Source organism: Pipistrellus kuhlii, unplaced genomic scaffold (genome assembly GCF_014108245.1).
Source record: "Pipistrellus kuhlii isolate mPipKuh1 unplaced genomic scaffold, mPipKuh1.p scaffold_m20_p_4, whole genome shotgun sequence".
In the NCBI taxonomy this organism is placed as follows: domain Eukaryota; kingdom Metazoa; phylum Chordata; class Mammalia; order Chiroptera; family Vespertilionidae; genus Pipistrellus; species Pipistrellus kuhlii.
This window is the reverse complement of record NW_023425540.1, coordinates 88,776,699-88,797,703: the sequence shown is the minus strand read 5'-3', so window position 1 is coordinate 88,797,703 and position 21,005 is coordinate 88,776,699. Positions and strand designations below refer to the sequence as shown.

Below are 21,005 nucleotides of genomic sequence, written 5' to 3'. Positions count from 1 at the left end.
GAATTTTGGAAAAGGATAAGGTCTTGGACCATCTCTCCAGGTAAGCTTGGGGTGGCAAGTAAATGCGTGCCCTCTGCTGGCCAGGACAGGAGATGAACCCAGGGAAGCGGGGAGTGCCACGGTGGCTCAGGGAGATATTTCAGAGAGGGGTATAGTAAAGGTGGATAAATAAAAGGGTCTGCATGTGAACGGATTATTAGGAGGCTAAAGAGTTACAACGTTGGTGCAGTGCTTGGAATGCAGAGGGAAGGGCAACTTGCGTGGTGGTTGACGGTCCCGCCTCTCAGGTTTGTCCAGAGAAGTTCCCTTTGGTTTGTCCCGGAGCGCTTGTCAACAACTTCAGAGGACCTGGGCGAGGAGCACCCTGGGAAATGTAGTTGATTAGGCGCGCTCTTTCCGCGCGTCAGCCCGGTGCCCTCGGAGGCAAGGGGACTCCATTTCCCGAGATGCCTTGGACCGGGGGCGGAGGGCTGCCGTCGCGTCGGCCCGGCCGAGTCGGGGGTGGGGCTCGGAGGCGGAGGCTTCCGCGGGTGGCCGTGGGCTGGCGTCTGTGCGGCCTGCTCCGGGCCATGTCTGCGTGAAGACGCCGCCGCTGCCGCCGCCGCCCCCGTCCCACTCGGTCCCGGCCGGGCCGGCCCGTCGTGACCATGGGCTCCATCCTGAGCCGACGCATTGCGGGCGTGGAGGACATCGACATTCAGGCGAACTCGGCCTATCGCTATCCCCCGAAGTGCGGTGAGTGGCGGGCGGACTCGGGCGCCGACGGCGAGGCGCGGACTTGGCGGCCGGCGGGACCGGCGAGGCGCGCCCGTGCGGGGGCCCTCCGCGCCGGGGTCGGGTCGGGCTGCCCTGGGTTCCCGGCCTGGCCTGCCGTCTTCCTGCCCAGAGCTGCTGGCGCCCTCGACCCGGCCCCCCGGGGCGTGCGTGGGGCCCTGGACTGGCCTCCTTGTCCAGGCTGGGTGACCTTGGGTCAGCCCCTTCGCCCTGCGTGCCTCAGCTCCCTGTCTGCACACGGGGGAGACCCTCGGGGAAACTGCTAGGCCCCGGATGAGGTTTCGGGCGCGACGCAGCCAAGGAGTTAGCGCTGTGCCCAGCGCTTCACTCCGTGCTCACAAAGTGGTCATTGTCATACAGATTGACATCACACCATCGCCGGTTTTGGCTCTCTTGGGTGACTTGGTGCGAAGATCCAGACAGTGGTCCAGACACTCTCCGTCCCGTATGGACAGAGATTTAGCTCTCCTATGACCTCCTGGCTGGCGCCTGTGTATGGTGGGGACCGTGGAGCTGGGCCCGAGGAGATGATTATAGTCTGGGCTGGGAAGAGGCTGGGAATCTTGCTGGAGAACAGGAGAATGGCTGGAGGGGACTGACCTCTGGGTTCTCTGGTCTCCTTTTTTTGGGACAAGAGACCTGAGCCGCCAGCAGGGAGGGTGTGACTTTCCCAAGGAGTGGGAGATTGGAAGCACATCTGGGACCAGGAATATGACTCTCAAATGAGCTGTTCCTACTCTGTTCTGGTGCCTTTAATAATAAGTGTGGCCTAACCTGGAACTTTGGCCCCAGTTCCTTATTGCCCATCTCCCTCATCTGGTCATGTGCCATGGAAAGAGGAGAAAGAGGATGGGGAGTTCGGATATCATGGGAACTTCCAGGTTGGGTCCTCTGATCCTGGCTTCTGAAGCATCTGATCAGACGTGGTCTTCTAGGCCTCCCAGTTGGCCCGCGGTCACCCACCAGGCCCAGTTTTCTCTGAGTGTGGTTCAGAGGAACCACCTGCTCCCACCAGTGGGGAAGCTTGTGAAACATACAGTTCCCAGACCCTGCTTCAGACCTGCTGGGGGCCTTGGAACCTGCATTTATAACCTATTCCCCAGGTGAGTCCAATGTCCACTCAAGTTTGAGAACTGCCCTGCCCTGATTTGAGAAGATGAAAGAAATGGATTGTCTGGAGCTACTGGTTATGAAGGGGGTGGATATAGATTTAGGACAGTGAGTAGGAGATGCAGTCACAACTGGGCAGAAGATACTGTTGCCTACTAGTTGGGGAGTTCTCCATGCCTGCTTGTGGCTCAGGCACAAGGGCAGGGCGGCCCAGTCTGGTTTGGGGACCCTCTGGAGGCTCTGTGGGCTGACTTCCCCAGATGATGGAGCAACTGTTGAAGTCATCCTTTTCATCGTTTATGTTCTTCCAGTCTGTCTTTAGCTGAGTGACCTTAGGCAAGTTGCTTCGGCCCCTGGGCCACAGTTTCCTCATCTGTAAAATGGGCTGATCCTTGTACAGTACTCAGAACAGTGCCTCATACCTAAGAACTCGCGAAAAGTATTAGCTGCTATAATGGGTTAAGAAGGAAATCAGGTGATTAGCTCAGACCCTAATAGCAGTTAGCAGTGGTATGGCAGAGATATAAAAAAGTTTAATGTGCCGAAACCGGTTTGGCTCACTGGTAGAGCGTCGGTCTGAGGACTGAAAGGTCCCAGGTTTGATTCCGGTCAGGGGCATGTACATTGGTTGCGGGCACATCCCCAGTAGGGGGTGTGCAAGAGGCAGCTGGTCGATGTTTCTCTCTAATCGATGTTTCTGGCTCTCTATTTTTTTCCCTGTAAAAAAATCAATAAAATCTATTAAAAAAATAAAAAAGTTTAATGTGCCCTAACTGATTTGGCTCAGTGGATACAATGTCAGCCTGTGGACTTAAGGGTCCCAGGTTTAATTCTGGACAAGGGCATGTTCCTTGGTTGTGGGCACATCCCCAGTAGGGAGTGTGCAAGAGGCAGCTGATCAATGTTTCTAACTCTTTATCCCTCTCCCTTCCTCTCTGTAAAAATCAATAAAATATATATTTTTTAAAAATTTAATGTGGTGCCAGGCTTGTGTGGCTCAGTGGTCATGGTTTGATTCCTGGTCAGGGCATATACCTGGATTTTGGGCTCAATCCCCAGGAGGGGGCATGCAGGAGACAGCTAATCAGTGATTCTTTCATCATTGATGTTTCTATCTCTCTTTCTCACTTTGAAATCAATAAAAAAAACATATTTTAAAAAAATTTAATGTGGCACCTGGGACCAAAGCAAACTTGATGTCCCTTCACTTGGACCTTTTTTTGTTTGTTAATCCTCACCTGAGGATAGTTTTTCCATTGATTTTTAGAAAGAGTGGAAGGGAGGGTTAGAGACAGAGAGACATACTGATTGGTTGCCTCCTGCACGTGCCCCACCAGGACTAGGGATGGAGCCTGCAGCTGAGGTACCTGCCATTGACCAGAATCAAACTTGAGAGTTTTCAGTCCACTAGCTCAGTGGTCGGCAAACTGCGGCTCTCGAGCCACATGAGGCTCTTTGGCCCCTTAAGTGTGGCTCTTCCACAAAATACCCGTTCGGGCGCCTCACGTACAGTATGATTGAAACTTTGTGTCCCATGTGCAGAATTCAGGTTTTGGCTCTCAAAATAAATTTCAGTCATTGTACTGTTGATATTTGGCTCTGTTGACTAATGAGTTTGCCTAGCTGATGCTCTATCCACTGAGCCAAACCGACTAGGGCTTCTCTTGGACCTTTGGGCAAAGCCACAAATACAAGGCATTTGCAGCACCATTTTTAGGTTCTGCGTGGCAGACTTTGCTAATCAGTCAGGACACTCTTTCCAGCTGAGCCTGGAATTGGTTTCAGAATCCACTAATGGACACCCAGTCAGCTGCAACTAGTAGATTGGGACTGGCACCCAGGTGGGTGCCATGGGCCGCCTGGGTTTTGCTGCCAGTGACTGCAGTGTTGGGGGCCTGTCCAGTCCAAAGGCTATCCTTTCTGCTGCTTTGTCCCTAGCTTGGAGAGGGTCAGTTGGAGGCAGAGGGGATCTTAGCAGTACTTTAGTATGTTTTCTTCCCAATGGACTGGGGACTGCAGGAGCATTTGAGATGATTTTAGCAGGTTCCTCAAAGGACCTTTCAATTGATTTCTTCTCCTCTTCCTCCTCCTTCTTATTTTTAAAATATATTTTTATTAATTTCAGAAAGAAAAGGAGAGGGAGATAAAACATCAATGGTGAGAGAATCATTGATCGGCTGCCTCCTGCATATCCCCTACTGGGGATGGAGCCTACAACCTGAGCATGTGCCCTTGACTGGAATCAAACCCTGGACCCTTCAGTTTGAAGTCACTCTGTCCACTGAGCCAAACCAGCTAGGGCTCAATTGTTCTTTAAAAATATATATGTATATATATTTTTAACTGTTAAGAAAAATTTTATCATGAAGCATTGAAACATCTGAACAAGTCAATATCTGGACTGTGAGCAGCTGCTTTCTCCTTCACTCCTTTGGGTTACTAGAGCAACTTGTTAGTAGATAAGGAAAAAAGAAAAAAAGACAACCTTTTGCATTACTAAGTCTTTCCAAGGCATGCACTGGTACAATACAAACGTCAGATGTAGCTAGTCTAGCGTCCAAACATCATGCACAATACCTACCCTGTTTCCCTGAAAATAAGACAGTGTCTTATATTAATTTTTTTCTCCCAAAGTTGCGCTAGGTCTTATTTTCAGGGGATGTCTTATCTTTCCATGTGCTAGGTCTTATTTTCGGAGTATGTCTTATTTTCGGGGAAACACGGTAGGTAGCAGCAGCCCGCTCCCACCTCGGTCCTGCTCATTTGTGATGGATATTTGGAGCATCTGCAGGAGGGTGAATAGTATCTGGAAGAGGAGGGAGGAGGAAACAGCATGAGTGCCTGGCAGGGAGGAGGTCAGCTGAAATTGTGCCTGGCAAGCCTGAACATGCCATTGGTGTGAACCCAAACATCGTTGATCTTCTTCAGTAGGAACATCTGGTGGCACCCCATGATGGGGTCTTCATCAGCCTTAAGCTGGCCCACAACCGTGCTGAGGATGCAGCTATCTGGTGCCGGTTGATGGTCCTGTGCTGTGATTCTGTGCTGGATTTTCTGGAATGGGAGGCTAGACAACTTTTTCACAATGGCAGCTTTCCCCTGGAATTGCTGTCCTTCCCATGTAAGGCATGATGTGTCAATGTAAATTGCAACTACTGTGTTTCCCCGAAAATAAGACATCCTCCGAAAATAAGACCTTGCACATGGAAAGATAAGACATCCCCTGAAAATAAGACCTAGCGCGACTTTGGGAGAAAAAAATATAAGACACTGTCTTATTTTCGGGGAAACACGGTAGTTAGGTTCTGTTGTTATCAAATGGTAGGTAGTAATGTTGAATGAAGGTGGATCTAGTCTGCTCCCAAATTGGCTTGTCTCCCATTCTGGAGTGTCACCCAACCTTGATTTTTAGAGAGAGTGGAAACCCAGGTTCAATTCTGGTCAAGGGCACATGGACCATTCAGTCCACAGGCTGACATTCTCTCTACTGAGCCAAACCAGCTAGGGCTGTATTAATTTTCTTTTAATAGCTTCATTGAGGTATAATTTGTGTGCCTTAGAACTCATCCATTGTAAACATACAATTTGGTGATTTTTTAGTAAACTTAGAGAATTGTACAACCATTACCACAGTCCGTTTTAGACTTTTACATCACCCCCCAAAGTTTCCTCGTATTTTTTTTCTCTTTTTTTTTTTAAATACATTTTTATTGATTTTGAACAGAGAGGAAGGGAGAGAGAGAGTTAGAAACATTGAGGAGAGAGAGTCATCGATCAGCTGCCTCTTGCACACCTCCTACTGGGGATATGCCCGCAACCAAGGTACATGCCCTTGACCGGAATCGAACCCGGGGCCCTTCAGTCCCCAAGCCGTCGCTCTATCCATTGAGCCAAACCGGTTTCGGCCTCGTATTTATTTATTTATTTATTTTTTAAATCAATCTTTATTGTTCATATTGTTACAAAGGTTCCTCATTTCTTCCCCCCTCCACCAGGTTCCCACCCCACCCTCTGCCCCCTCCCCATCCCCCATTGTCCTCATTCATAGGTGCAGTTTATGTTCAGTCTCTTCCTCCCTCCCTTTCCCCGACAGTAAATCCCCTTTCAGATAGTAAATCAGTTACTCAGCATTTTCTCATATCAACAATACCACCACATGCCCAATGACACATTTCACACAAAAGACATTTCCAAATAGGTCAACCAGCCTCATCCAGACCCACCCAAGGCACTCACAGATCAACACCCCAGCCCTATACCAACTCAACACATCCAGATCTAAGCCTTCATCACTTGATTCAGCAGACCCTCAAGTTCCCACAAAAGTTTTCAGCCATGTCTGAGAGGCAGCCGTGGGGCAGGGGCAGGCGAAGAGTGAGCTGTTCCGGGCCTGGCTGTTCCGGGCCTGGCCTCTGTTGCTCTGGTTCGTTCCACAACCAGCTGCTCTGGGTCTGGTCACCGCCACTCCCGACCTAGTTGCTCTGGACCTGGCTGCTGCTGCTCCGGGCCTGGCTGCACCTGACCCGGCTGCTCCGGGCCTGGCTGCTCCCACCTGGCAGCCGCTGCTCCGGGCCTGGCCGCACCAGACCTGGCTGCTCCGGGCCTGGCCGCTCCCAGCCTGGCAGCCTGGCTGCTCCCACCTGGCAGCCGCTGCTCCGGGCCTGGCCGCACCAGACCCGGCTGCTCCGGGCCTGGCCGCTCCCAGCCTGGCAGCCGCTGCTCCAGGCCTGGCCGCTCCCAGCCTGGCAACCGCTGCTCCAGGCCTGGCCGCACCAGACCCAGCTGCTCCGGGCCTGGCCGCTCCCAGCCTGGCAGCCGCTGCTCCGGGCCTGGCCGCACAAGACCCGGCTGCTCTGGGCCTGGCCGCTCCCAGCCTGGCAGCCGCTGCTCCGGGCCTGGCCGCTCCCAGCCTGGCAGCCGCTGCTCCGGGCCTGTCGGCCTCGTATTTCTTTACAGTCATTCCCTACCCCCACCCATCACTAATCTTTAAAACAGGCGTCCTTAAACTTTTTAAAGTGGGGGCCAGATCACGGTCCCTCAGAGAGCTGGAGGGCCGGACTATATGAACTACTAATTCCTACTGTAACACCTCGGCTGCGCTCACTGCCCAAAAAACCTGGCGGGCCGGATCAGACTCCTCTGCGGGCCGCATGTGGCCCGCGGGCTGTAGTTTGAAGACGCCTGCTTTAAAATTTGTCCTTTCTGGCCGGGACCGGTTTGGCTCAATGGATAGAGCGTCGGCTTGGGGACTGAAGGGCCCCGGGTTCGATTCCGGTCAAGGGCATGTACCTTGGTTGCGGGCATATCCCCAGTAGGGGGTGTGCAAGAGGCAGCTGGTCGATGACTCTCTCTCATTGATGTTTCTAACTCTCTATCTCTCTCCCTTCCTCTCTGTACAAAAATCAATAAAATATATTTTAAAAAAAAAATTTGTCCTTTCTGGACATCCTATCTAATAAAGAGGGAATATGCAAATTGACCATCACACCATCACAAAGGTGATGGCACCTACAATGGAGGTGGGGTTTCCATAACACAAGATGGCTGCACCCATAGCGGAGGCTGAGTCTTTTAAAAAACACACACAAAAACTCATCAACTGTTGTTCCATGTATTTATACATTCATTGGTTGATTCTTGTATATGTCCTGACCAGGGATCAAACCCACGACCTTGGCATATTGGGATGACACTGTTAACCAACAGAGCTACCCAGCCAGGGCTGTCTTTTTTTAAAAAAAATTTTATTATAGCCATCCTGGTGGGTGATATGGTATCTCATTGTGGTTTTGATTTGCATTTCCCTGGTAACTGATGATATTGAGCATCTTTCTATGTGCTTAATGGCTATTTGTATAGCCTGTGTGTCTGTCTGTGAGAAATATTTGTTTTAGTTTTTTTTTCTCCCTCCAATTTCTAAAAATTGGATTGTTTGTCTTCTTATTGAGTTGTAGGAGTTCTTTATGTATTCTGAATACAATGATACAATTCCTTTAGCAGCTCTGTGATTTGCAGATATTTTTTCCCTAGTCAGTAGCTTGTCTTTTCATTTTCTTTTTTTTTTTTTAATATATATATATTTTATTGGTTTTTTTTTACAGAGAGGAAGGGAGAGGGATAGAGAGCTAGAAACGTCGATGAGAGAGAAACATCGACCAGCTGCCTCCTGCACACCCCCCACCGGGGATGTGCCCGCAACCAATGTACATGCCCTTGACCGGAATCGAACCTGGGACCCTTCAGTCCGCAGACCGATGCTCTACCACTGAGCCAAACCAGTTTTGGCGTCTTTTCATTTTCTTAATGTTGTTTTTCTTTATTATATTTTTATTGATTTCAGAGAGGAAGGGAGAGGGAGAAAAAGATAGAAACATCAATGATGAAAGAGAATCACCGATTGGCTGCCTCCTGCACACCCTACACTGGGGATCAAGCCCACAACCTGGGCATGTGTCCTTGGCCAGAATCGAATCTGGGACCCTTCAGTCCAGAGGCCAACACTATCCACTGAGCCAAACCAGCTAGTACTCTTAATAGTGTTTTTTGAGGAGCAAAAGTTTTAAATCTTGGTGAAGGTAAATTTATTGATTTTTAAATGGTTAATATTTTGGGAGTTGCACCTAAGAGATCCTTGTCTAGTCCAAGGCCACAAAGATCTCCTATGTTCCCCTCTAGAAGTTCTATAATTTCAGCTCATACATTTAGCTCTGTGATCCATTTGGAGTTAATATTTTTCATGTATTGTTGGGATAAAGATCTAAGGTCAGTTTTTTTTTTTGCATATGGATATTCAGTTATTTCAACACTATTTGTTGAAAAGAATTTTCTCCCCAACAAATTGCTTTTGCACCTTTGTATAACATTAGTTGTCCATAGCCCTAAATGGTTTGGCTCAGTGGATAGAGTGTCAGCCTGCAGACTGAAATGTTCCAGGTTCGATTCTGGTCAAGGGCATGTACCTTGGTTGTGGGCACATCCCTAGTAGTGGGCGTGTAGGAGGCAGCTGATCAATGTTCCTCTCTCATCGATGTTTCTGGCTCTCTATCTCTCTCCCTTCCTCTCTGTAAAAAAATCAATAAAATATATTTTAAAAAATTAGTTGTCCATTAATGTGAGATTTTATTCCTGCACTCCCTTGCCCTAGTCAAGGGTCAAAGCAGGTGTTAGGACACCACATTCAAGCACTTAAAGAGAAGGTTGTGTCCACCAGTGGAAAAGAGCCTGGAGCGCAGTAGGTGCATCATGGAGTGTGCCAGGCCGTGGACGGCTCCTGCCACAGCTATTCCTCCTCCTGCTGCTGTTACTGTTAATTATGTCTCCGAGCTATACTTTCTGCCCTGTCCCGGTGTTTAAGGGAGGTCATGCTGGGACAGATCACCCCAGAGAAGAGTCAGAAGGAGGGGAAATCAGCCTTGTGACCCACAGCCTGGAGAGGGGACAGGAGGGGAAGGGCGATCTAACCCTTTTGTAATCAGGTGTGTGTACTTTACAAGCATTCTATTATCTTCTTGGAGCTTTGCCATGTCCTTGTGACACCAGACTTTCGTTCTCTTTAGTGGAGGAACTAGAAATCAGGTTGAGCTCTTTGTTGCATAGCACCTGGGCCTGGTGCATAGTAGGCGTTCAATACATGCTTTTGCAAATTTATTATTGCAGGAAGTGACCCCCATCTCCCTAGTGTGCGAGCTGCTTAAGCAGACTGTGCTGTGTCTTATTCTGTGGGGTGTCAGGTCGGGGCTTAGGATTTCTGGGTCTGTGCCAACGTAATGGAGGGGTACAAGATGGGTGTGAGGAGACTTGTGGTGTGTGCTTTTGTGTTGAGGTTGAAACATCTATCTGACCACATTCCATGCTGGTGTTGGTTTATCTTTTCCAGGTCAGGGGCTTGCTGACTCTGATTTGTTTGGTACCTGAAGGAAAAAACTGAGGCAGGTGTTCTAGATGAGGGAGGATGCTTGTGTGACTAAGGGTGTCCTTTGTCACTAAGGGCATTCTGGTTCCATGAGCCATCACTATCCAGGGGAACTGAACTTGTGCACTGAGACCCAAGAGTTGGTGGCAGTGGGATGGGGGTGAGAATAGGGGCTCACCTCCCCATTCAAAGACCTGTACCATCATTGTTGGCATCAGAACATTCACCTTCCCCAAATGTCACCTGTGCCATTTACATAAGAACTAGTTCTGTGCCCCTGCTCTTATCAACTTGGTTTGGAGTTTATTGTTGTGAGAGCTATATAAATGAGCTGTATTTTCCAATCTTCAGTAGTTAAAATTCAGGTAAACACAACAAGAAAAAAACAGCAACAAAAAGCTTTTAAGTTGGCTATGGCGGGGTAAGGGGCTTAGAATCTGCTTCCCTGAAGAAGCAGCAGAGGGTGGCTTGGGCTTAGAAGCCTGCCATTGGCACGTGGACCTGCGGCTCCCTGGGCTGAGGTTCGTCAGGTCTTGATGTTTGGGTGTCGTTCCCCCTCGGGGGTTTGAGAGGGCCTGGAGCTCTGCATGTGTCTCTGAGGTCCCACTTAGTTCCATGCGTGTGGCAGGGGACCTTTCATAGTTTCTCTGGGAATTGTTGAGAATATCATCACTTCTGATTCAAATAACCTGGCTCTGTCAGCTCCTGCCAGCTTTGCTCCCCCTGGGCTTTGTTGAACTTTCACATCAGCCCTGCCATGTGTGCAGGCATATACAGAACTTTTCTTGGCCCTTTGGAATTGTGTTCTCTGAAGGCCTGCAAGCCTGGCAGTTGAAGAAAGCCCAAGTTAGTGTTGGTCTGGTCAGATGGCCAAGGGCCTTTTACCCTGCCACGAAAGTGGCTGCTGTGCTGCCCAGGATAAAAGGGGTGTGTGCGCTTTCTTCCTCTTAGTGGGGTGGCCTTTACTGTGTTTACAACTCACCGTGTTGAAGTAGTAGTCCCCTGAAGCCCCCTGGTGCCCCTTCACAATCTTCTTCCTCCCTGGGAAACCCCTTTCTGATCTCATAGAGCTGGAGGTGGGTTTGGCCTTTTTTTAAACTTGATATAAACAGAACGGACACTCTCCCTCCACATTTGACGATGAGAGGCCCTGGTACACACAGTTCATGGGCAGTAGCTGCTTTCCTCTCATTGCTACGTGATCTTCCAGTTGATGCTCCTGTGTGTTTGTTCATTCATGTGGAGGAGTGCTAGGGAAATTCCTGGTTTTGTCTCTTATGCAGAATGCTGCCATGGCCCTAGCCAGTTTGGCTCAGTGGATAGAGCATCGGCCTGCGGACTGAAGGGTCCCAGGTTCGATTCTGGCCAAGGGCATATTCTCAGGTTGCAGGCTGGATTCCCAGTAGGGGTTTGCAGGAGGCAGCCAATCAATGATTCTCTCTCATTGAGATAGTTCTCTCTGTCCCTCTCCCTTCCTCTCTGGTGGAGGCTGTTTCTAGAAAAGAGTATAAGCTGGGGAGTATCCTCCCTCCGTAAAGGTGGCTGCAACAAACTATGGAAACCCAAGAGAAGCAAAATCTTTGCTTAGTGCTCCTTCTTGATGGAGGCGGAGAGCTTCTGAAATCGTCCTGCTGTGTTAAATAGGCCAGTGTTTTTCAACCTTTTTTGGGCAAAGGCACACTTGTTTCATGAAAAAAATCACGAGGCACACCACCATTAGAAAATGTTAAAAAATGTAACTCTGTGCCTATATTGACTATATATAAAGTAATTCTCTTGAATAGGAATCAAATAAACACAAAGAAAGTATTTTATAATTACTTTATTATGAAATATTAAGTAAACAAAATAGTGAAAAATTATAAAATTCTTGTCTGCACCTATGGCACACCAGGCAACACTAGTGTGCCGCGGAACAGCGGTTGAAAAACGCTGAAATAGGCTTTCCCACTGCGGGAGGCTGGGAAGCAAATGATTATCAGGAGTCTTTTCACCTGTCCATGGCTCCTTGTATCCTTAGGGCATCCCGAGCTGTCCCATGACTCTCTCAGTCTTCAGCCAGTGTACTTCTCTGAGGCCTCACCTGTTACAGAGGGGGACACAGGGGCTCAGGGAGGTTACGTGTGCTGAGTCACTGGCCTGCATGTGGCAAGCAGAGAAGTGCTGTTCTGTGCACATGTGTGACCTCCATGAACAGGGAGATTAGAGGTGGGTGGGACTCCCTTTGAGTCAGTCTCTTCTCTTACTGTTTGGGAACAGGCTGTGGGGCTGCTCCTGGCAGAGTGTTCTCGAGGGCCTAAAGATGCTTCCTGAGATTGGTACTCTGGAGACTGATGTTCTGATCTCCTGGTGATCAGGCCTGAAGTTGGAACCAGAAACAGCTGTCTTGTCACCGAATGAGAAATTTCAGCTGGTGGAATCAATAAGCGATTCCTAGCCTTTAAGATCCCTTTCCATTGGAGTGGGGATGATGAATGGAACAACTGAATGAAATCCATACCAATGTCCCAGGTCCCAGGGCCAGTTGTGTTTCTTAGGAGGGGGACATGGACCCTGTCTTTATTAATGTCATCATTTATTTGGCAGAGATCATTATGATTTATAATAATAAAAAAATATATATATATTTTTTGGCCCGGCCATTGTGGCTCAGTGGTTGAGCATTGACCCATGAACCAGGAGGTCACAGTTGGATTCTGGGTCAGGGCACATGCCTGGGTTGCAGGGGCATGCAGGAGGCAGCCTGTCTATGATTCTCATTATTGATGTTTTTCTCTTTCCTTCTCCCTTCCGCTCTCTGAAATCAATAAAAACATTGACAACCTGGTTGGACCTTGAAGGTGCCAGGAGGAGGTTATAGCAGGAAATTCAGGGCCAGGGACCTGTCTCTCACGTGAAAGGCCTTGTAGAGACTGTCTGGCTTCGTGCTGGCTCCGTGTTTGATTCTGCCTTTTCCTGAGCCTCCCCTCCGATGAGTTCCAGTCTCAGGACTCACGGGGGGAGTCAGATGTGAATAAATAATAACTTAGACTCAGAGCTTGGATTTGGGGTTAGTCTGGGATTAGGGAACATCTATTAGTCTGCTGGGGCTATCATAACAAAGCACCACAAACCGGGTGGCTTAAAAAAGCTGAATTTATTCTTACAGTTATAGAGGTCAGAAGTCCAAAATCAAGGCATCGACAGGATTGGTTCCTTCTGAAGGCTGTAGGGGAGGATCCTTCCTTGCTTCTTCCAGATTCTGGTGGTTCTAGGCATTCCTTGGCTTGTGACTATGCCACTCCAATCTCCAGTCTCCGCCTCCATCTTCATACTTCCTCCTTCCCTCTGTGTGTGTCTGTGTCCAAATCTCTCTCTTTCTCTTGTGAAGTCTGTCACTGGATTTAGGGCTCCCATCTAGTCTGATGGGGGCCCTATTAACTTGTTTACATTTGCAAAGACCCTATTTTTGACTGTCACATACACAGGTGCTAGGGGTCTGGACTGAAACATTCCTCTGAGGGACACAACTCAACCCCCTGGGGAAGGAAGCGATGTTGGTGTTGGTACTGGATGAGTCCCTGAGCTGGAGGAGAGTTCCTGGAGGGAGAAGGGTGTTGGGTAGATGCAGAGGTGGAGCAGGCTGGGAGGAAGGGCTGTGGCCTATGTCTGGAGCCAGAGTGGGAAGGACGCCCATGATAGCTTCTCTCCGAATAGAGCTTTTCTTAGAGCTCTTCAGCCATCAGACCTCTCACTGGATTCTTTCGAGCCTTAACCTAAAGTTGTTTATGTTTTTGTTTTAAACCAGGAAACTATTTTGCTACACATTTTTTCATGGGAGGTGAGAAGTTTGACACCCCCCACCCTGAAGGTTATCTCTTTGGAGAAAACATGGATCTGAACTTCCTGGGCAATCGCCCAGTCCAGGTGGGTCTCGGCAGGGCTGGGCATGTGGGTGGGGAGGGGGAGGTCCCTGCCTTCAGCCATCTGTGTCCCAGCTGCAAGGATGAGTGAGTAGTGAGTCACCCCCAACCAGGCAGAGCTGCCAGCTGGTTGTGTGCACATGGCGTGTGCATGGGGCGTGTCCTGGCAATATTCCCTTAGAGGCAGGGGAACCAAGGGTGGGACACTGAGGACAGAGCAGCCGCTGTGGAGCCTGGTGCATCCATGCTATGAAGTTATGAAAGTTAGGGTTTTGATCCCTTGAATGGCTTTATTCGAAAAGAAAAAGAACAGTGGAGTAGAGGGCAAGAGATATGATCCAAAGAAGAAATGTAAACGGCTGGTGAATAATTTTTACAAGTTCTCCTTCACTAGTCACGAGAGAAGCGCACGTGTACTCATTGCGTTCCATTCATCCAGTGTACATTTGGCACTTATTGTGTCCCTGGGATCCTGCCAGGGGCTGGGGACAGAGGACAGATCTTGGCCCATTCCCTGGGGGGGGATGCTGACCATAAAGAAGAGAGCAGTTGCCCTGGCCAGTTTGGGTCAGTGGATGGAGCTGTGGCCTGTGGACTGAAGGGTTCCGGTTTCAATTCCAATCAAGGACACCTGCCTCAGTTACAGGCTCGATCCCTGGCCCTGGTCGAGGGCATGTGGGAGGCAACCAATCAATGTGTCTCTCTCACATTGATGTTTCTCTCTGTGTGTTTCTTCCCTTTCCTTCCACTCTGTAAAAATCAATGGAAAAATATCCTCGGGTGAGGATTAACAACAACAAAAAAGAGAACAGTTGACATGAGAGAGGAGGGCGGGAGAGGGCTTTTGAGGGGGACACTGAGCGGGTTCAATCCCCAGTGTAAGGGGCCAGGCGGAGGCCCTCTCTTTCAGGAGACACTGGACTCCACCCCCTGAGGTGGGTGAGTTCTGGGGCCTCCCTGACCTGGGAGTTGGCCTGTGGACTGAAGGGTCCCTGCGAGGAAGTTCCTCTGGGCCAAGGTTCTCCAGGCTGCTTTGACCACGGAGCAGCTGGTGACATGAAACCTTGAATGGATCCTTGGATCAAGGAAGGGTCAGGGTTAGGACCCAGAATGCTGGCCTCTGCCACCTTCCCAAGCCCACGAGAGTGAGAACAGAACCTCACCTTCCACATCTCTGAAGCCTCAGCTGTGACCCAAGGTCTGGCTCAACAGGCCTTCTGTGAATTTGTGTGTTGTTTTAACTTTTACATAAGACCACCATAGATTCACCTACTCTTGTAGGAAATAGCACGGAGATTCCATACACGTACCTTTATCCAGTTTTCCCTGGTGATAGTGTCCTATATTGATAAAACCTCAGTGCGCTTTCATAAGCAGGAAACTGATATTGATGCATCTCCATTTTCCAGATGCCACCAGTTTTACAGCAGTGTGTGTGTGTGTGTGTGTGTGTGTGTGTGTCCCTACTGGGATCTTCATTGACCATTGAGCTTGAATAGAAAGCCTAGTAATGAGGTCTGAGAGCCCCAACCTCAATCGCTCCCCCAGGATCCCTCAGGCCAGGTTACTTTCATTGAGAGTACTTGGAATAAGGGCACCATGGCCACATGGCCAGACTCCTTCAGGATTTTCTGGTCCTGGCTCTCCTTTGCCAGCCATGCTGCCTGCAGTTTACTTTGATGTCAATGAGACTGATGTCATCTAGTGGTTGGCATGAGAGCTCTGGAACACCTGGTGTGTGCTTGCATTATCCCTGTTTTCTATCCCCTGCCATACTGGGGAGTTATTGGGATTGCTTTCTGTTTTTCCCTCCTAGTTTCCTTATGTCACCCCCGCTCCCCATGAGCCAGTGAAGACACTGAGGAGCCTAGTGAACATCCGAAAAGACTCGCTTCGGCTTGTAAGGTAACCCTTGACCTTGCCACATTCTTCAAACTAGGGGTTCACAACCAGGTGACTGTGCCCCATGACGTTGGACTGTCTGGAGACATTTTTGGTTGTCACAGCTAGAGAGGGTGGTGGTATTCCTGATATCTGGTGGGCAGAGACCAGGGAGGTTATGAATACCCCACAGGGCACAAGATGCCCCCACAGCCAAGAATGGAACAGTTCTGACTGTCAGGGTTGATAAACCGCATTAAACCAAAAGACTTGAGGCTTCTGGGGCCATCTCCAACCCAAGAGAACTTGTCTCCCTTCCCGTGACAAGAGAAGGAGAACCCTGCATTCGTGGGCCTTATTGTCCAAATGGAGTGGGCATCCAGAAAGGTGAGATGCAGCCAGGCAGCCAACTCAGGGCCCTTTGGGGTATGGCGTGCGCTGTGCAGGCTGGCCATGTTCCTGCAGGCATGCCCCCTGACCTACTGCCTGTCCCTCTGCTGCCTGGAAGGTATAAAGATGGTGCCAACAGCCCCACCGAGGACAGCGAGAAGCCCCAAGTCCTCTACAGCCTGGAGTTCACCTTCGATGCTGATGCCCGGGTGGCCATCACCATCTACTGCCAGGCGGTGGAGGAGTTTCTCAACGGGATGGCTGTGTGAGTCCCTGTGGCACATGGTGGGCCCCGGCAGCTCTGCATCTGTCTGAATGAATGTATTTGAACTTTTAGAGGTCTTATTTGAAATAGGGTCTTTTGGACCCCAAAAGTTTGAAATCTGCAACTTCAGCACAACCACAGCTGGCCGCCACCAGTCTGTGGTAGTGCCATACCCAGAGGGGACGGGCAGAATGCACCCGTTTGTCCTGTGGGAGAAAACCACGTGGCAGCCAGACTTGATCTGGGGATGGAGTGGTGGTTGAGAGTTCTGGCTTTGAGTCTTTTTGCACATGAGCAACCGCAGTGCCAGTTTCTCAGGCCAGATGTGCCAAGGTCCTTGAGAGAATCCTTTGTCCTAGAGACAGAGAGCAGCCCAAGGGACAGCAGGTATGGGGTGGGGCACAGGGAGGCAGTGGAGGTTGTGTATTGGATTCTTGAATGGGGAGGAGATGCCAAGTTTATCAGAATTGAAAACATGTACTCTTTGACCCAGCCATTCCTTTCCTGGGAATTTATGTTGGGGATATGCTAACAGGTGTGGCTAAGATGTATGCAGAAGCGGGTCCTAGAAGCCTTGTTTGGAAAAGCAAGATACTGGAGACAACCTGGTGCTCACCAATAGGGGCCTGATTGCATCAGTTAGAGTAAAACTGCAGTAGAACTGATGCAGTGTTCAGAGAATACGGCACCTCCATATAGGGTGGCTATAGGACAGCTCGGGCGCATGAGTATTGAAGGAGCAGAGTGTTGGTGGGCTGCTGTTGGAATATTAAAGAAGAGACACCCATGCATGACTAGGCCTCAGCTCTTCCAGGCGTGGTGCCTGGGTTGTGGATGGGCAGGGAAGCAGGTGGCTGGGAGCAAATACAAGGGTGTGGGGCTTGGGAGGGCACATGGCACTGCCAGGCGGTGGAGGAGTTTCTCAATGGATGAGGCAGTGTACATTTTTGTGCCATGTTTGTTCAAAAAAGTCAACAAACCGTAAAAAGCAAGTGGAAGGGCATAGCCATATCTGGAAAGGTAGCCATGTTATCTGGCAGGTGTGGGCTCTGGAAGTTTAATAACCAGGCTGGACAGAGCTGTGGTGAGCAGAGTGAGACCTTGGAGGCCCTCGGGGTGTGAGGGCCATGTGGCCACATAGACTGGCTTTCTGCCCCACCAGAGAAGGGCTGGGACTTAGAGGGTGGGACCTGTAAGTCAAATTTCTACTAGGTCCCCAAAAGACCAGTGCCTGCCAGTACCTGCCTCAGGTCCTGTGATGGTGGGGATCGCCCCAAGGACGGCGGCAGCAGGGCATTGGCTCCTGGCAGTCTCACCTTCCTTTTTCTCCTTTAGGTACAGCCCCAAAAGCCCTGCCCTGCAGTCTGAGACTGTCCACTATAAGAGGGGGGTGAGCCAGCAGTTCTCTCTGCCCTCCTTCAAGATCAACTTCTCAGAATGGAAGGATGAAGAGGTAACCTCCTGGCTTCTTGCCTGAATTCTCTCCCTTTTGTCAGGGCAAGCACAGTGTGGCCTGTTTGTTAAGATTTCTAACATTGGTAAGCATCGGGAGTAGCTGTGGACCAAGGTGTGTGTGCTCATTTGGGCATGTGAAGTGCAGCTCAGTCAGTGTTGACTGGACTGAATGATCGAGGCAAGACAGCCAGCCACAGCAGAGGCTCCAGTACCCAGCTTTGGTGTGGTTGTCAGGCCCACAAGACTGCAGCGTGGCAGAATCCCTTCCGCCTAATGGTTCCACAGTTAGGGACAGTAATTTACAGGATGTGATGGGTGTGCAATGCTGCTCTGTCTATAATAGTAAAAATTGGAAACAATGTACACATCCATCACAAGGGAATTGCTTAGTTTACTGGTGTTATGGGAGCCACCACCTATATAAAAAAGCCTAAATGACGGTATGGTGGAATGACCAGACTACTGGTTACTATGATGCGCACTGACCACCAGGGGGCAGACGCTCAATGCAGGAGCTGACCCCTGGTGGTCAGTGTGCTCCCACAGGGGGAGCGCCACTCAACCAGAAGCCAGACTCACGAGGCAGCGCTAAGGAGCAGTGAGCAGGCCGGCAGAAAGGCCTGAGGGGTCCCAGATTGCGAGATGGATGTCTGCCTGCTGACTTAGGCCTGATCCTCATGGGAGCGGGCCTAAGCCAGCAGGCAGACATCCCCCAAGAAGTCCCAGACTGCGAGAGGGTGCAGGCTGGGCTGAGGGACCCCCCTCTTTCCTGCCTCCAGTGCACGAATTTCATGCACCAGGCCTCTAGTATACTTAATGGGGGCTTCCTGGCTCATGTCTATTATGGGATGCCATGCAGTCTTAAAGCACATGAGATATCTGTATATTCTGTACATACTCACGTGGGAAGCCTGTTCTGGGCTTGAAGAAGACCAAGTTGCAAACAAATGCAGTATGATCTCATGTATGTGGCATCCACAAAAATGCACAAAAATATTTCTGCAGGTATAATGTACGTGTATATAATTCTTGAGGAAAAACCAGAAAAGAAGCTCATCAAACTGAAGGTTATTTCTGCAGAGGGTTGTGGTGTATGGAATACACACATTGATATGTATACCAGGCCTGTGTCTGTGGGGTCTGCATTCATGGATTCAACATGAATGGAAAATATATTTTTTAAATATTATGTTGTTGGTAATGTGTACTATGTAGTTAGGCCTATGATGGGATGGTTATGTCTGTACTGAACATGTACAGACTTTTTTTTCTTGTTTTATTCCCTAAACGATACGGGATAACAACTATATAGCATTTACATTATATTAGGTACTGTAAGTAATCTAGAGATGATTAAAAGTATAGGAAAAGATGCATGTAGTTTATATGCAAATACTACTCTATTTTATTGAAAGGACTTGAGCACCTGAGGAATTTGGTATCTGAGGGGGGTTCTGGACCCCAGCCCTCATACTGAGAACAGACTGTATAGTGTGAGTGTTGACACTGTACACACTTCTGTACTATTTTTGTTTCATTGTTTTTGTTTTGTTTTGTTTTTTACAAATTTATTAAGGTATAATTTATATACCAAAAAATTCACCCATAGTTTTATTTAGAGATTTTGATAAATTTATGATCACAGCTATTAACAATCCAGTTTTAGAATCCAGTTTCCATCCTTCTTATAGGATCCCTCCTGCCCATTTACAGTTAACCTCTGTTCCTACCCCAGACCCTGGCAAACACTCATCTACTTTCTGTCTCTTTAGATTTGCCTCTTCTGGAAATTTCATATAAATAAAATCATATATTAATTGACCTTTTGTATCTTTTACTTAGCATCATTGTCTTTTGGCTGTTGGCTACTTTACATAATGGTACTATTTTGTATATAAATTTTAGTTTGAATGCATGTTTTCATTTGTCTTGGCTATAATTTGCTATTTATTTATTTTAAAATATTGTTTTATTTATTTCAGAGAGGAAGGGACAGGGAGAGAGAAATAGAAACAACAATGAGAGAATCATTGATTGACTGCTTCCTGCAAACCCCACCCTGGGTATCAAGCCTAAAACCTGGGCATATACCCTTCCCATGTTGCCCAGAGGCCCAGAGTGGCTGGGGCAGTGTGGAACACCTGCTGTGCGATGCAAGTGTTGCGCCCCACCCCCACCCCCAACCCCTGCCACTGCTCTGTGCCTGCATATGCAAATCAACCTGTCATCTTTGTTGGGTTAATTTGCATAGTCACTCCTGATTGGCTGGTGGGTGTTATGAATGTATGGTCCATTTGCATCTTACTCTTTTATTAGTGTAGATATTATGACATGTTTCCAGGTCAGTGCTCACAGACCACCTCAAAGCTGGAGTAGCCTCTTCTAGTTCCCCTCTTATCCTCCTTGGGGGGGGGGGGGTTCCATATATTTTAGTCAAAGCCACGTTTCTTTCTTCTTCTGCCCTTTGCCTTTTTCCTATTTCCTGGTGTCCATCTGGCCTGGGGTTTGCAAAGTCCCTGTCTGGTGGGGAGGATCTCTGTGCCCAGAGAGCCCGGGGTGCCAGAGTGCCAGGCCCCCGCCAGGCTATGTAGGGAAAGAACAAAGAGGTTGCCAGGAAGCCTGTCAGTGACTCATGCTGGCATTAGCTGCCTGGTTCTTTCTCCTGATTTAGGGGGTTGCTTTTCCTTAAGAAAGCTTCTCTCGCAGTAAAAATAACCTATCCCTCAGGTTCTCTGTGGTAGATGGAAGCCTCTGTTCTTTTCCAGCATGCTTAGCTCTGACCGTGTGGAGCAGGAATTTGTGGGGAGATGGTTCTCGCTCCCCAGGTCCCCACACTCCTTGGGCCCCTCCTTGTTCTGTCAAGGCACTCTAAGCACGGCCCAGGACCCAGGCCATATGCGCAGGAAGATCCGGAGTCACAGTATCCCCCTGGTGTCCATCTCTGTTCCCCTGGCCCAGCACTGAGCCGACCAGTGTAGGTTTCTGCTGGAGTTACCTGAATTAGTTGACCAAAGGCACTCTGACACCCTTGGGCTCTTTGGGCACAGGGATCCTCCCCACCAGACAGGGTCTTTGCAAACCCCAGGTCAGATGGGGAAACAGGCTGGGTTAGGGAGCTACACTCTGACCTGTCCCAGCACCTGGCCCCCTTCCCAGTCCTGTCTCCCACCAATGGCCTGGGATCCACAGGCACCTTCCAGGCCGCTCTTGTGCAGCCCCTGCTGTGGGTGTCCTCAGTTGGCTGTCTCTGTCCTGTGTGCTCGGTGTGACCTGCCCAGATGGACGGGTGGGAAGTAGCGTGGCCTCCAGCTTGAGA

The 21,005-nt window shown here is 49.4% G+C and overlaps 1 protein-coding gene across 1 annotated transcript in view; it reads left to right on the top strand.

Annotated features, from left to right (window-relative positions):
* Nucleotides 1-465: 465 nt before the first annotated feature.
* Nucleotides 466-21,005, top strand: part of MGRN1 (mahogunin ring finger 1) — a 45,763-nt gene continuing 25,223 nt past the window's right edge. The window contains 5 exon segments of the mRNA XM_036410250.2: nucleotides 466-735; nucleotides 13,584-13,702; nucleotides 15,515-15,603; nucleotides 16,088-16,234; nucleotides 17,570-17,687. Of these exon segments, the coding sequence (XP_036266143.1) occupies nucleotides 648-735; nucleotides 13,584-13,702; nucleotides 15,515-15,603; nucleotides 16,088-16,234; nucleotides 17,570-17,687 (561 nt within the window). The 5' untranslated portion in view covers nucleotides 466-647.